This window comes from Harmonia axyridis, chromosome 4 (genome assembly GCF_914767665.1).
Source record: "Harmonia axyridis chromosome 4, icHarAxyr1.1, whole genome shotgun sequence".
Taxonomy (NCBI): Eukaryota; Metazoa; Arthropoda; class Insecta; order Coleoptera; family Coccinellidae; genus Harmonia; species Harmonia axyridis.
Genome location: NC_059504.1, coordinates 22,350,214 through 22,367,196, shown reverse-complemented (window position 1 = coordinate 22,367,196; position 16,983 = coordinate 22,350,214). Strand labels below are relative to the sequence as shown.

Genomic DNA, 16,983 nt, shown 5'->3' with positions numbered 1-16,983 from the left:
AGCTTACTACAGTGACATGAATGTCATCCGTTGAAATTGAATTAAGTGATACAAAATTTGATTATTCATCGCCAAATATTGTGATCGATTTTTACCGAGATGTATTTATGAATATTGTGATCTAATTCAAAATGAGTCCTCAGTTGCAAATTTTTTTTTACCTCGACAAGAAAGTTTCTTCTACTGTCATAATGAAACCATTAGATATACGTATATTCGATGTTCTGAGACATTTTTGAAGTTTGAAAGATTTTGATGTATATTATTCTTTACCTACGTTGGCATTATCAGAATTGAGTAGAGTAGTTATCTTGAAACTGAAAATTCATTACCTAAAATCTGAAATTATCGCAAGCTTGTTGGTTCAACAACTGCAACAACTGAAAACAAGAAAATCGGTTGGCATAGACCGATTGTCAAAGTTGTGTCAACCCCAAGTTTTGCTTTTGTCAAAAAAAAACGTATTAGTTATTTTGTGCTTATGTTTGTTTAATTAATTGATAGTGATTAACTCCAAATCCAAACGGATGATGCCGGAGACTCCAAAATCATCGGTTATGACAGCAAATACAAAACCGAATAATGTGTTCCATATTTGGTACCCTGAACTGTGTCGAAGACTGAACAGCAGTTCTCCAGCCGTAGTACGACCCTTGAATCCTAAATGTACCACAGTGTTGGATTTTGTGGCCGACAGGTTGAAAATGGAAGATTGGAGTCCACTTCTGAATGCACTTCGACATGATACAAGTTTACATGTTATAAATATTAGAAGTAGGATGAGCAACTGTCAGTTTTTGCACGAGGTTGACACGGAAGATAAGGCCCGTCGCATGAGGCGCAAGTACGGTGCCCTTTGGACCGATTATATCCTAAATTCCCTGGTGAGAGCCCTATCGTTTTCGATGAAAAAAACGCAGGTACTCACCTGCCTAGAGTTAGATGGCTTACCGATGTTCAGTCACTATTTAGATGGATTACTTAAAGCACTGGTGGAAAACAGAACCCTGAAAAATTTTTCTTTGACGAATTGTTCGATAGAGGACGCTGGTTGTCGTTCCGTGTGTTTGTGTCTCCAGTTGTTACCGAACGTGGAATGGCTCAATTTGACCAGATGTGATTTGTCTTCAGTCAGTGGAATGTATATAGCTAAACTAATAAAATTTCAACAGCTCAATCGATACACAACGAGTTGGCATAAATCTCTACGTTACTCCGAGCCGGATTCTGATAAAATGTGTGGTATTAGACGAGTTACTCTGAATGCTAACCTCAAACTGGGGGACGCAGGTCTTAGCTACATTCTGAACGAATTGGAGGATGATCTGTGGATCAAAGCGTTAGATGTTCAGAAGTGTGGCATCACCGAAGAAATTTCCAACAGAATACTAGATATCCTTCAGTACAACCGATCGTTAAAAATCGCTGATTTCAGACAAAACGAAGAACTCCATCCCTGCACTCTCGAAAAGATCTTGGAAATACTCAAGGAGAAAGAACAGGATGACGATGGTGAAAATTCATTTCAGTGGTGTAATTCAGTATTATCATTGTGTCCATCGACCCTTAATACTACTTCAAGAACGTCCTGTTATGAGAGGAATAAAACCGTGATTTTACCATCGAAGAAATGTAATGTCGCTGGTAAAACAGTGAACAGATCTAAAACTTCAATAGATATTGTACGGAATGGAAAGAACGGTTACTGTGACAGCACAATACCCAGAAAAAAATTGATAGAAGTGAAAATTATGGAAACGTTCAATATTGATAAAGCAGATTCTGAATATAGCGGTGTGAATGTAAAGAAAACGGAAGTTGAGGTTTGCAACAGTGTACCAAGGACGAAGAATTCAAAGATTCATAGACAGAATAAGATAAATCATACCAGCATAACAAATAGTATAGTTAAAACCTTCGGAAAGCTGCAAATTTCCAAAGATCACAAAGATGCCCCCAACAACTCACCGGCTGATTCGCCCATTCGAAAAAAAGACAACCTAATACATTTGAATGGCATCAAGATCAACGGTTTGATAAACGGCCTCAAGAAGGAGGAACCTAAAGAGGAACCCGAAGACGAAGCTCAACCATTGAAAAGTGCTAGTTGCCTTTTCGAAGAAATGATGGTGAAAGCACCGACTGAAGAAGTATCAGAAGATGCAGCATGTTTATTGAGTCCTTACTTGAGTGCTGAGGAAAAATGCGTTTTGGAAAAAAGTGACGTATCCGAGAGCCAGGTGTCCTTGTTCGACTTTATGCAGGATTTGAAAGGAGGTGAGGAAGAACAGCCTGTAGAGCAAGTAGAACAAGTAGATCAAAAGAAATTCAAATCGAAACACCGTTACAAGGGAAAGAAAAATGGGATCAAGTGAAATCTGTCAACCGCTTGCTACTGTGATTTTTGAATACCCTATCAGTTATAAATATATTTATTTGGATCCTTCTTCAGAATAAAAGAAGTTTCAATATTTTGGTAATATTTACTGAATAAAAACATCGTATAAAGCTAAGACAATACCATCAGCCAGGACCCAGAAAAAATTGATACTAGTATAATTTCTAGGTTGAACTTTTTACTATTCTCGTTTTATTCGCTTTATACATGTCATAGTTTTTTTTGCTATGATGTCTTATGATGTAATATTTTAGTAATTAAATGTGCATTATGTACTTTGGAAACTTCGTTTTAGTTGAGTATTCATGAATAAATCAGTCATCAAATGAACTGAATAATATGATGATGAAAATTAGAGCAGACATAAAATTGAAGATTTGAAATTCTTAAATATATTTATTGCAGTCAGATTGTGTCTTTTGTGGCATTGTTTGGAGATCATTTATTGGGAAAAATTCCAAAAGTTGGGGTGGGACTCGTTGTGTTAAAACCAAGATCTCTTTTGAAGCTTGGGGATTCTTGTAAGGATGGTGCTCAAAAAATATGCATATCGTAACGTAGCGTATCGCTTCGCATTGACAGACGACTTCAACATAATTAAGTATTACTTTCGGTTATACTGAATATATGTAGGTAGTCAAACTATAGTCTGACTGTGGATACTATTATGTCTCTTTTCAAGAAATCCTTCATTTTTTTCCATATACAGAATACAGATAGATATATTTTATTCCGAAATAAGGTCGAGGACTAGTTTACAGACTTCACTGTCAGTTATATATTTAGCTGATTTTGTTTTTGTTTTTTGTGAGTAACTGAATGTTGTGAGGAGGCTTATGTTCAGCAGTGGACGTGATTATGAAATGTTTTTGGGTTATGTTATTGATTGTTATTTTTTTAATTCTTATGATAGACGAATATTTCTTGTGGTAAATAAATTTTTCACACATAATATTCAATCAGATCTTGAATGGAAGATAAGATTGTGCTTTGTCTGCGTCTGAACTCCACCCTGTTATTGTAAATTCAATTTATCTGTTGTAATGATTATCTCGAAATGAATATCTAAGAAAAATGAAACTTTACAATTTTCATGTTTTGATATGGTTACTGAACCTCAATGCACAATAATTGTTTTATTTATGTAATTTAAAGTTTTTTGAGTAAGTTTGATATTTTAAACAGCTTTCAATATATATTTTTTTTTCGATATCCTTTGGAGACATTTCAAGTAAGTTTCACATCAGCCTACGAATATATTTCAGGAATTGAAAGAAAATATAGCTATGCTAAGGAATACCAAGCATTTCAGCAGCAATTAGTAGGATGTTCATGAAAAAGTCCATATACCATAATATGAACAAGAATCACAGAGGAGTGATGATATATTTGATGAAAACAACTGGTTCTTATTTCAACTGATAATATTATTCTTGATTGATGCAATAGATTTATAATATTGCATACTGAAATTCAATCTGAAAAATGAAACTATTTTTCCTTATTGTAGTTTATTATATAAAAAAATTCTTTACAAAAGAACAATACCTAATATACAAACATTCATTTGGCAGTTTGGAGGACAACATCAATTCTACATATCATTAGTTCTAAATCATTATACATCTTATACGCATTAGCCATCTACTCCTTCAACACAACCATGAAAAACGATTCCTAACTAACAACAAATCTCTACATCCATTATTATTATATCACAGTATTTTAAGACTTCGAAATGTTAATATACAATACAAACTCTTGAAAGCTTCGAATTATGTTAAACGAACTAATCGCCATTCCTGTCAAAATATCCTTAAGGCACTTGTATGGCTCTCAACACTTAGTATCTAAATTGTGGAAGAATCTGAAGCACCCTCCAGAAAAATCATCTGTTGAGCTTAGTTGCCAAGACAACAGAAATAAGTATCCCATTATTACTCTCTCAGAAATCCTCGAACTGTTTTAGTTCGCCGTCTTCAAGGGCTCTTGCCGATTTCCAATCCCCTTCAGGATAATCATCAAAATTACTGGTGTCGCCATCTGATGAGACTTTTGGCAGAATCGGAGGCTGAAATATTTTGTCATTAAAAATTTTGGAATAATACTCGTCATGAGCTAGCTATATTATTTCATATAATTTCTGAAAAATTTGTAGGGTGTTTCGGAATAATATTCTATGAACTATGCAGAGCAAAGGCTCCTTTCTGAGACATGTGTCTCAGAAAGGAGCCTTTGCTCCGCATAGTTAGGAGGAAGGAGTATACTCAGTTGATGCTGGAGGCAATATCTGATTTGACAATGATCTGATTTTTATTTTTGCTTTCGTTTCTGATCACTATTATTCTTTGTGTAGGTATAAGGTATTTCTCTTTTAAATTGATTAATTACAAATATTAGATTTTCTTGTGAAAACACAGTTCCCCCAAGTGGGGAAAAAAACCGATAAAATCATTTTATTATAATTAGATAACAGTACAGGGTAGTTCAAATTCGATGTCTATAAAGGACACATTTTCGAGGAACGGAAAAAACCACAATTCGATATTTCATTTCAGTTTCGAGATATGAGTTTTCCATTCTAACATTCTTGATACTGCTATTGCTATGAAGCGAAAACATTATTGAACAGAAATTTTCCATAGAATCTGATAGTAAATCTCAAACTACAACCATACAGAGTGTTCCTGAATTGAAGGTACCTACAAACGAAAATGTTTCTTCGGATCATTTAAAAAAAGTCCTATAAACATGTTCCCGCAAACGCTTTGTTTTCAAGATACACGATGTTACATTTTTTTTTCAGAAATTTTTTTTCTCATAGACCTAAGTATATTAAATTTTTTGAAAACCGGCATATATATTCCAAATCAAAGTTTTCATCATGTGATATGCTCATTTTTAATGCAAATCTTCAGGGTGATATTTTTTTGGAACAGTACCCGCTTCATTCCCCCAGAACTTTTTTCTGTTGACAACAGGTACTTTAGAAAAAAAAATTATCTATACTTTTTGGTTTTTTTGTTGTTTTGTCGCACCTGCTGACGATTTCAAGGAAAAGAATTTCAGACAATTCTCTAGTAATCCACTGAAAAATGCAAAATATTATAAGATCCATTCAGTAAGCTGTGATGAATAAATTAATCATAAGTTTTGATACTTATTTACCCAATCTGTAGTAGAGGTTAATGAACATTCGATTAACTGGTATAATCATCACAAAAAAGTAGGACAACAAGAAAAACCCTTTATCACGAAAACACTCCTATCTATAGATAGGAGGACTTTTTCTTCTTGAAATTATCCAAAGGATAATTAATGAGAAACAAATTTTTTTCAGCGTAACCATCGGATTCCATGGAAAATTTTATTCGATGAACTGGTTTAATCATCACGAAAAAGTAGGACCATAAGAAAAACCTTGTATCTGGAAAACAAAACGTTTGCGAGCCCATTTATAGATGAGAGGAGTTTTTCTTCTTGAAATTATCCCAGGAATCTCTCATTAATGAGAAACTGATTTTTTTCAGCGCAATCGTCGGATTCTATGGAAAATTTTATTCCAATAATATTTGTATTTCACAACGATAGCATCAAGAATGAGAAAGTTATGATGGTTTGAGTAAAATGGAAAATTTCAATTTTCGTTGTTCATATCTCGAAGATAAATGGAAATATCGATATATGGTTTTCAGTTTGTTTCGTTAAAGCTCTCAAATGTGTCATCATTTTTTTTTCAACAGCTGTGGTTCTGGATTTGTCATTATGTACATCAAAATTGAACCGCCTGTATACATTTTCTTAAGAACATAATCTAGTGGACAATTAACGAAAGAAGCCTCTCTCAATTTCTCTGTGTATTAATATTTCTCTTGACCTAACCCATTAAACAACCTAGCCAAGAATTCTCTATTCTAGTCTCATATCTGAGTCAGGAATTTCTGGAGAAGTTTTTCATTTTTGTCAGTATGAAAAATTGTTCAATTTAAGTTGTAATCTTAATTTAAATGAATATTTTTTCGAATAACTGAATGTTTCGAAACTCATTCACTCACCTCTAATTTTCTATTGAGGACTTCGTGCCAGTTTAGTCCCTTGTACCATCTGTGTCTTTTTATATCATCAGCTCCACTCTGAAACATATGTCAAAAATATGATTTAACTGGACGAAATCTGCATAAAAATATGTCTATGTCATATATGTAGATTCGTTTCAGAATAAATGAAGTAGGTCGCGTTTGGAAGATATTATAATATGCTTTAATATTATGCTTTATTTATCCCCACATGAAAGAATACGATAGTAAGTAAGTAGTAGTAATACTATAGTGACCTTATAAAACACAGTGGCAAAACGAGTGGTCTCGTTTTTGATTGGCTGCTGATTTCTGAGCCTAAATATGGCGGTTTTTTATTTACATTCCCCGATTACCTGATTTTTGAAAGTTCTTCGAAATGAAGGCCCAATTTTAAGAATAAATTTGTTCTATATACAAATCTATCAAACTCTATAATTTTAATTTTGACGAAGCGTCAGTTCAGTTCAGTCAATCGTATTCTTAAATTCTATGGTTAAGCCCGTTCCATTCCACCGTTTTTAGGCTCAATTTGAACGTATTTTCGTCACTGTGTTTGTTCTTCTTCTTCTTCTTCTCAAATCACTTATTGGTGATTTAATGGGTTCGCATTTAGCATGTACCCAGATTGGTAGCTTACTCTGTGTTTGATTGATTTCTTATTTTCTCTGACTTTCCCACCCTCAAAAATCCAGAGAGAATAAAGGATAAGGTTGGGTTATTTTCATATGAGGAATCAAACATCCAATGTTAGTAGGTATCTACTGTATAAACAAGATTCTTTTATATCTTTCATTAATCTGTTGAATCCATTTTAAATTTCTATTTTACCTATTTTACAAATATTGCTTATATTTTAATATCTGAACATTCCAAAAATTCATTCAATATTTGAACTATATCAATGCTATCTGTAAAGATTACTTCATAAATATTAATGGGCCTTTGAATCTCAAACTTTTCGAGTTTTGTGTATAGTGTATTAATATTGTGTACATTCAGGTTACATTCAAAAAATACATGCACCAACGATCCAACTTTACCGCATTCACAATTGGGTGAGGAATTGATTTTGATCTTATATAAATGTTCTGGTGTCAAACAATGTCCTGATCGTAATCTCATCATAGTTGTAATGTGTTTTCTTATCAAATTATTTTTTAATAGTTTATATGGCTTATCAATTGTACATTTTTTATCCCGATTACGCATGTGAGTGTATATTCTTCCCTTATTTCTACCCCACTTTTGTAGTGTTCTGATCCAATTTTCCCTTATTTTATCCTTGATAATATTGTACATAAATTGTGGACCTCCCTTGTAGTTTAATAATTCACCGTATCTACCTTTATTTGCAAGATGATCTGCTTTATCGTTTCCTATTATTTCTGAATGACTCGGTATCCAAACTCCCTTTATGATCTTGTTATCATTACTTAAATCTGCCCATATCTGCTTAACCGTTGCTGTGATGGTATCTATTGATGAGTCTAACTTCCAATTTTTTAAAGTTAATAATGCACTTAATGAATCCGAGAAAATGACTGCTTTGGTAATATTTTGATTTTGAATTATTTCTAACGCTTTTCCAATTGCTAATAATTCCGCTGAATAAATTGACCAGTATGAAGGTAGTTTTCTGCTATATTCTAAAGGTAGAGACGGTGAGTATATTCCTATTCCTACACTTATGTTACCGTTAATATTTTTTAATGAGGCATCAGTATAAAAACTCTGAAAATTTTCAAATTTATTCTCGCAATAATTTTTAAAATTAATCTTTGTATCAGGTTCTTTTTTTCCAAAATCTGGAATATCTATATCACATTGGGCCGAATGTTGTATATAATCCAAGGAATAAAACGGAATTTGTTCTGCTTTGTAAATGTTGTTTTTAAATTCTCTAACGTTTTGAAGGGCTGTTAAATATGCTGGTTTGTATTTTTTATTCCAGAAATGTTGATGTGAATTTAATTTATTAATTTGATCTATTATAATATTATTTTTAACTTGTAAATTTTTTAAAATATATTTTGAGGCTAATAATTCTCTTCTTTTTTCAAGTGTTGTTTCTCCGCTTTCCGCTAAAATAATGTTAATTGGGGTTGATCTCATGTATCCCATTGCTGTTCTAATTCCTTGATAATGTATCGAGTTCATTTTGTTGATAGTTGTTTTAGATCCACCGTATATCATAGAGCAGTAATCCAAATGTACTCTGGATATCGCTTTGTATAAATTTAGTAAACTTTGTGGTTGGGCACCCCACCAAGTCTTACACAGGCACTTTACTATATCAATTCCCCTTTTCGCTTTACAATTTGCCTGCTCAATTTGCAATGACCATTCCAATTTTGAATCGAGGATAACCCCCAAATATTTTACTTGATTTTTCCACATAATATTTTGATTACCAATTGTTAAACATGGAAGTATATTTGGTGTTTTTTTCCGTGCAAACAACATCGCGTACGTTTTTTCAACTGAGATTATTAAATTTCTTGATGAGAGGAAAGAATCAATGTTATCCAGAGTTTTAGTGATCTTTTCATAAATATCGCCTATATCTGATCCGGTACAAATTATATACTTATCATCTGCATATTGACCTATTTCGACCCCTTTAACTTTACATTTTATTACATTTTTTACATATAGGTTGAAAAGAAACGTGCTTAATTTAGACCCTTGCAATATTCCTTTACTATTGAAATAAGGACCCATAATTCTGTTCTCCCTTGTGCATTGAATATACATTTCTTTGTTATTTAGTAGATGATCTATAATGCCTATGATATCCGATGGTATATTAATTTCACGTAAATCTTCCAATAATATATCTATATTTACACTGTCATATGCCCCTTTTATGTCCAGGAATACTACTACTGTGAATTTTTTTTCGGCAAACCCTGTATAAATCCGTGAAGTCAAATATACCAAACTATCGTTAACCGATTTCATTCTTCTGAATCCGAACATTAACTTATTTTGATTAAGACTTTTTTCAATTATATTTTCTATTCTATTTTTTATTAAGCTTTCTAATATTTTGATGCTACATAATGATAAAGCAATTGGACGAATACTATCCATATTTAACAGCGGCTTATTGGGTTTATTGAATGGTAATACTAAAATTTTGTTTTGACCTTTAATGTTAACTGGGTTTTTTAATATTTCATTCATTATGTTCAAAAATTTTATTTTTAATTTTTTACTTAAGTTAGTATACATATCATATGTTAATGCATCTAAACCCGGGCTTGAGATCTTCCTATTTTTGAGAGCCAATTCTAATTCAAAAAAACTGAAGGGGTTGGATTGATTTTGTTCCGAAATGTTTTCTTTTCTTATTTGTGATATTTTTGTGTTGATAGGTTTGGATAGATTGATCATTAATTGATCTAATATTTCTCCTGTAGGTAGGTTTTTAACATTGATGTTCGATTCATGATTTTTGAATTTTTTAATAGATTTCCATGCAGATGTGAGAGGTAAAAAATTTATATTTTCACAGAACTTTGTAAATGAATCTTTCTTTTTTTTTTTCATTATTAATTTTACTTTAGCTCTTGTATTATTTGCTTTAATATATAGTTCTTGAGTAGGGTTGTTACTATATTCTCTAATTATATCCCGTCGCAATTCTATCATATTTGATAGTTCTTTATCCCACCAGATAACTCTATATTTATTATTATAAGATATTTTTTTTGTTGGAAATTTTTCTTCTGCACTGTGAATTAATAATTTGTTAAATTCATCTAAATTGTGACAATCTGAGTATTCTAATTCATTTTCTATCTTAGTATTATACCCTTCCCAATCAGCCTTCTCCGTTTTAAATTTTTTTGTGGTAAAATAAAGATTTGTAGCTATCGATTTATTACCTACATTTATCTCTATTAAAATGGGGTAGTGATCACTTTGCGCTGGATCGAATAATACCGTCCATGAACATTTATTTGCCAAATTTAAGGAAACAATACTTAGGTCTGGGGCGCTATTTCCTATTTGGGGTGGTGTACACCTGGTTACTGTACCATCATTCAAAACAATTAATTCTTTTTCATCTAGCATTTCATCAATGACCTTACCATTAAAGTTTCTAGTGTGGGATCCCCATCTGGGACTTTGTGCATTGAAATCACCTATTAGCATATATTTGGTTCCGATCTGTTTTATTATTTCGTTAAGATTACTTGCTTTTAGCTTGATATTTGGTGGATTATATAAATTTACTATTACAATACCATTTATTCTTACTGCTTGGTATTGAAAATTGGGAGAACATACACTCACATGTATTGTAATTTCCTCATACATTATATTACTCTTAATTAGGAAGGCTATACCTCCCTTACCGTCATCTCTATCTTTCCTTAGAATATTGTAATTTGAGATTTTAAGCTTTTTACTTTCCCGCAGAAATGTCTCTGATAAAGCGACAACTTCCGGATTATACTGCTGAAGTTTTCCCGTGAGATCCAAAAAATTTGTATTAATCGACCTAATATTCCACTGTAGTATTTTCAAAGTCTTCCTATTCATGTTTTTGATTTATTTATTAGATGTTTTATTTACTGTTATAATATTTAAAATTTAAAATTGATGAGGATACTTAAGTATTTGATTTTTTATGTATTAACGCTTGCGTATGAATTTCATTACTGTATTCTTCAAATTCTACATTATTTTCTTGAGTTGCATTATAGTTTGATGAGGAACTATTTTGAGAAAATTCCGAATAACATTCTAAAACTTCCATATCTACTGAATTATTATCATCTTCATTTACTTTTGATTTAGGTTGTGACCAATCTGATAATTTATTTTTTTTATAATTTGGGGTATATTGGACAAGACAATCTTCAATCTCCTTTTTATTATAACCTGGCTTACTTTTCTGTGGTCTATTTTTGATTTTAACTGTTGTAATTTTTTTTTGTTTAAGATCGTTTTGATTTTTCAACCCTTGTTTTATGTAAGTATTACCATTTGAACTTGTTTTTTGCGCATATGTAACTTGTGAAACCGTAGGGGGTAATTTTTCATTTAATTTTAATGTTTCTATTTTATTAATTTGTGGGAAGTTAGTTAAATCGTTTTTGATATCACCGCTATTAATATTTTTTTTCTTAGAAATTAGGTTTGCCTCAAAATAAGTATATTTATACACCGCCATCATATTTTTAATTTGTTTTTGTCTATCATATTCAGTACATTTTTTATATGTGGCTGCATGCGGACCTTTGCAATGATAACATGTAAAATTCTCACTGTCGCAGGTATTAGTCTCATGTTCATTTCCACATTTATTACATTTCTTTTTACCTTTACATAATTTTGAAGTATGTCCATATAATAGACAGTTATAGCATTGAACAACTGGGCTTACATATTGTGTTACCTCTAATATATTATGATATAATGCTATGTTATTCGGTATATTTCTATTTCTGAATGTTACTACACATGATTTTGAATCTATGTATTCTACTTTATTTTCAACTATCGATCTCCTTTTTAACCTTCTTACGTTCAATATTTCATATTTTGATTCTGCACCCTCTTTAATTTCTTCCTCCGTAATACTAACATCGATGTCTGAAATAACTCCCATACTGATAATGTTAATAGGTGGGATATAAACATTACAATTCTCGAATTTGATATGTTTGACAAATAAATTGGCATGTCCAGCACTAGCAAATTCAATTCCAACCCTATTTTTCCCTTTCCTTTTTATATTTCTAATATCAAGGTTAAGGTTATTATTTTCATAAAGATGTTTTCCAAGTTTTAAAGGATGAACATAACCAATGCTACCATTTGTACCCTCAATGTACACAACATATGGACCTAAATCCGTTAATCTATATTCATAAACAGTTTTTTGTTTATTTTCATTAATTTTTATGTTGTTTTTTACAGTTTCAATATTCTGCGATAGTGATTCTATTTGATTTAACATTTCAAAATCTTTATTTACTTTAGCCTGTTCTCTCAATTGTGATAATTCTAATCCCAATTCAGCTAAATCTGCCCAAGACAATGTATTTTTATGCAAATTTTCAATTGTTTTATTTGCTTTAGGTGTTAGGTATAATGAAGACCGGGATCCACTGGATCCCGGGCTATTATTATTCATCTTGTTTATTCAGTAAAAAAAAATTAAACTCACCACAAAGGATAACCCCAGTATTAGATGAAAACTTAGGATTTTCGATAACAACACTAGAATAATTTAGGATTTCTCTCAACGACCCGACCCTCTAATCTCTCTAGATTTGTTCTAATATCTGAAAATACGTCTTTGTTTTTCAAACACAGTTTATCAAACACACACGAGTAATATCGTACTAAACTTTTCTACTCAAAACTTATTCGAAGAAATTTAAACCAACTTGACAGTTCAAACTCTCAAAATTCCCACTGTGTTTGTATTAATTCACTGTATTAGCCAAATTCGATTCAGAGCTATGGTTTTGGCATCGAAATATACTAAACATCGAAATATACTATATAGAAACAATGCACTGAGGATGCTATTGCTTTTGATTATTCTATTTTTATCGTCAAATCTGACCTTAACTACCTGAATCAAATGTTGTGTTGAAGTTAATTACTGCCTTTTTGAATTATTCTTATACAGAATGACTGGTGAATCGAAGGACAACGGCTCAGTGAAGATAGAGGACCTCAAACTGAATGAAGATTGGGGATTGATATGTTCAATAAAGATATTGGTTTCAGAGATACAGGGTGATTAATGAAAACATTATAAAGCTATTAACTCCCATATCTTCGTTTAAATGGCAAATTTTCGCTAAGATTTTGAAGGATTATACTTACGCATTTTCCATCATATCACAAAAAAAAAATAAAAAAATTGCAGGCCATTATAAAAATTTCAATTCACGTGTTATGTGAAAAATAACACTTGGTATATGAGATGAAAAAATTTGAATAGAAATTTGAGGAGAGCGAGAATTATTGAGTGAATATCAGGTTTTTGTTTGAATAATGCAAATTTTGTATTATTCATTTATTATTTCACAACAGTTTCATATCCACTTGATGACATCTTTTTTTCCTGGGCGTTCAAACTTGGGAAAAGATCATTATTTCATTCCAACAAAAATTTTTCCATAATGAAAAATATTGGAGAAATTTTTGTGGAATAAAATAATGTTCTTTTTTCAAGTTTGAATGCCCAGAAAAACAAGAGCTCATGTCAGAGCCCTAGTACCCTCACAAGAAAAATATGTCCCGATAATTTTTACATTATTTTGTTGAAGACTATAATTTGCTGAAAACATATCAGGAGGATGATTTTTGAGTTCAGTAGAATAAACAAGAGTTCTGGGAGTCATTGAAATGAGTCGAGTTTCAATACCTCGAAATCAATGTTATTGCTCTATCAAAAATATCATTTTATCTAGTACTTATATGAAAATTTTGTAATATTTTGCTTTCAACATTTTATGAGTACCCTACAAAATTTGCGCCATTCAAGCAAAACCTGAACTTCACTCATTTTTTTTCGCCCTTATCAAATTTCTATTTTATTTTCTTATCGAATATACCGAGTGATATTTTTCACCTGAAATTGAAAATTTTCGATACGGGTCTGCAATTTTTTCAATTTTTTTTGTGGAGCTGATGGATAATGCATATGGTAAGAATCCTGCAAAATATGAGCGAAAAAGTTGCCATTTTAACAAGATATGCGAGTTAACAGTTTCAGAGTTTCTTCATAAATAACCTTTGTCCCTTACGTCACCAGTCACCCTGTATATTACATATTTACTAAATCAGTTTTTTTCTGCTCCAAACCTACCTTCATACTTCCCAACCTCTTCGTTCTATCTTGCACCAAGAGTTTTTTTATGAGATCCTTGGCCACAGGATCCAAATGCTTCGGCCATTCTATACGTCCTCCCAGTATTTTTTCATATATACCGAAGGGGTTGTCGTCATAAAATGGAGGATAGCCGGCTAGCATCTCGTATATTAGAACGCCTAAAAAAATAAATGGCTCGTATTCACTTCAGGCTCCACAAAGGATCGTGTTGTCGATTATTTTTTTATACGATGCATGTTCTTTTGGATAACATGAAATCTAATAACTGGACTGGGATATGAATTTTGTTGAACACAAATTCGAAAAAGTTAAATTTGACATTTGTAATTTGACGGGTTATCCAATATACTATCAGTGACCACAGATACCAATCATAAGGAAAATTCATAGAGTAATAAACATAGATAGAGGAAGTATACGCAATTTTTACACGTCTCCAACATGATCAGATTGTTGTTGAATTGTGTTATATTTTCAAATCCACAAATTTACTATATCGTTATCAATGTATATTATATTGAATGAAATATATTTATTCGAGTGATTCGCGATTAAATATGCAAATTTGAATACATATTTGAAATCCAATATTTTTCCTAATTGTCGAATTCATGATAAGCAGAAATATTCATTATTTTCTGTATCTACTTGCTGAAATCCAAGGTTTGGCAACTTTTACTTTCCTAGTGTCATCGGTTGTTTCACGTCGTTTAGCGCGCTTGAAGTTTGTTTTCAGAATTTCTGAGATATTTAGGTATTTATTCTAATATATTTTGAGTTAATATAAATCGTTGATTCACTATGGGATATAAAAAGTGCGTTCTTTGTGGAGAAATTCGCGAACTGAGTGAAATATCACTGATATGTTTTAATTTCTGCGAGCTTCATATCAAATTTGATAGTTCATGTTGAGGACAAAATTTGCATATTGAAAGTGACATATGCTTCCTTTATCTATGTTTATTTTTCTGAGGAAAAATTATTTGAGAAGATTTTTGCTTCAAATTGTTTTGAGAAGGCAAAAACATTGTCTTTTGTTTTCATTCAGTTTCATTACAATATTATAGTAACATGTAGGTGAGAAAACAGCAATTCTGCTTTGTCTAGATCCACTCTTATTTTTTTCTGGTTATCAATAATGATCTACCAAATCATATTTGATCCAAGCATCCTAACTATATTTGCTGATGACACATCGATAATAATCTCAGCTAATAGTCCTAAAATACTGGTGTGTTCACTGATTAGAGTTTAGTTAATCATTTATCATCATTTTAAAATTTTTATTTATTCTGTCCAAAGCTGATTTTCATTATCGTCAAAACGATATTGACAGAAAGACGATGTTAGCGCCATAAGAAAAGATTCAAAATCAAGTGAAAAGGGACCAATATCATTTGAACCTAAGAAAGCTGGTCTCTTTAAAAGTCGCCACTTTAATCTGAAAGGTTTTTCAAAAGTAACTTAACATCAGTCACACCAGCGATATCTACTGTTGAATTTTCAAAATGCACTTGGACTATTCGTTGAGATGGGATCACCAAGTCAAAGCAGTTAGTAAAAAATTAGCTGCTATCGACAGGGTTAAGGACTCGTTATCTGTTGTTAAGTTTATAGCTTTTTTGATTATAATGTGATGTCATGGGATGATTTAACTGATTTGGGTAGCTCAAAGGTGGATATTAAGTTTGATTTTCAACTCGAATTCACGTAATTCATGTAGGTTTTGTGACTCTTCCTAAATAAATATTTATATAACAGGATTAACAGGTGTTGTTTTTCGAGGTATATAACTTTAAGTTACTGTTCAAGATGGTGACATTACTGTTCAAGATGGTGACCGATTTAACAGCTGTCAAGTGATTCATTCTCAGTTTGGATTGGCAATTCATCATGAATAGACTCACGCCTGAACAACGCTTGCAAATAGTGCAATTTTATTTAGAAAATAATGGTTCTGTGCGGAATACGTATCGAATTTTATTTTGTTCAGCGATGAAGCGCACTTCTGGTTGAATGGCTACGTCAATAAACAAAACTGCCGCATTTGGAGTGAAGCTAATCCTCAAGTGTATGTCGAAACACCGTTACATCCGGAAAACCTGACTGTTTGGTGCGCTTTATGGGCTGGTGGAATCATTGGTCCGTACTTCTTCAAAAACGATGATGGCCAGAACGTTACAGTCAATGGTGATCGGTATAGAGCGATGCTTACTAACTTTTTCATTCCTGAATTGAACAACCATGATGTCCAGAAGCTGTGGTTCCAACAAGTCGGCGCAACATGTCACAAAGCTCGTGCCACAATCGATTTATTGAAAGACACGTTTGGTGGCCGCCTAATTTCACGTTTTGGACCTGTGAATTGGCCTCCAAGATCTTGTGATTTAACACCGCTAGACTACTTTCTGTAGGGCTATGTAAAGTCATTGGTCTATGCGGATAAGCCACAAACCCTTGACCATTTGGAAGTCAACATTCGCCGTGTTATTGCCGATATACGGCCACAAATGTTGGAAAAAGTCATCGAAAATTGGACGTCCAGATTGGACTACATCCGAGCAAGCCGTGGCGTGGCGGTCATATGCCAGAAATCATATTTAAAATGTAATGCCACAAGATTATCTTGCGGATAAATA

The 16,983-nt window shown here is 32.2% G+C and overlaps 2 protein-coding genes across 2 annotated transcripts in view; one reads left to right on the top strand and one right to left on the bottom strand.

Moving 5' to 3' along the window:
* Positions 1 to 249: 249 nt before the first annotated feature.
* On the top strand, positions 250 to 2,471 carry LOC123677567 (protein Cep78 homolog). The gene has a single exon (XM_045614165.1). It carries the CDS (start codon positions 528 to 530, stop codon positions 2,373 to 2,375), a length of 1,848 nt encoding a protein of 615 aa, XP_045470121.1. The 5' UTR covers positions 250 to 527; the 3' UTR covers positions 2,376 to 2,471.
* A 1,421-nt stretch (positions 2,472 to 3,892) lies between these two features.
* The window catches only part of LOC123677956 (cAMP-dependent protein kinase catalytic subunit 3), a 51,267-nt gene continuing 38,176 nt past the window's right edge, over positions 3,893 to 16,983 (bottom strand). Inside the window, exons 4-6 of the mRNA XM_045614709.1 lie at positions 14,321 to 14,502; positions 6,454 to 6,531; positions 3,893 to 4,469 (exon numbers count right to left, since the gene is read on the bottom strand). Of these exons, the coding sequence (XP_045470665.1) occupies positions 4,344 to 4,469; positions 6,454 to 6,531; positions 14,321 to 14,502 (386 nt within the window). The 3' untranslated portion in view covers positions 3,893 to 4,343. The remainder of the gene's footprint in view (positions 4,470 to 6,453; positions 6,532 to 14,320; positions 14,503 to 16,983) is intronic.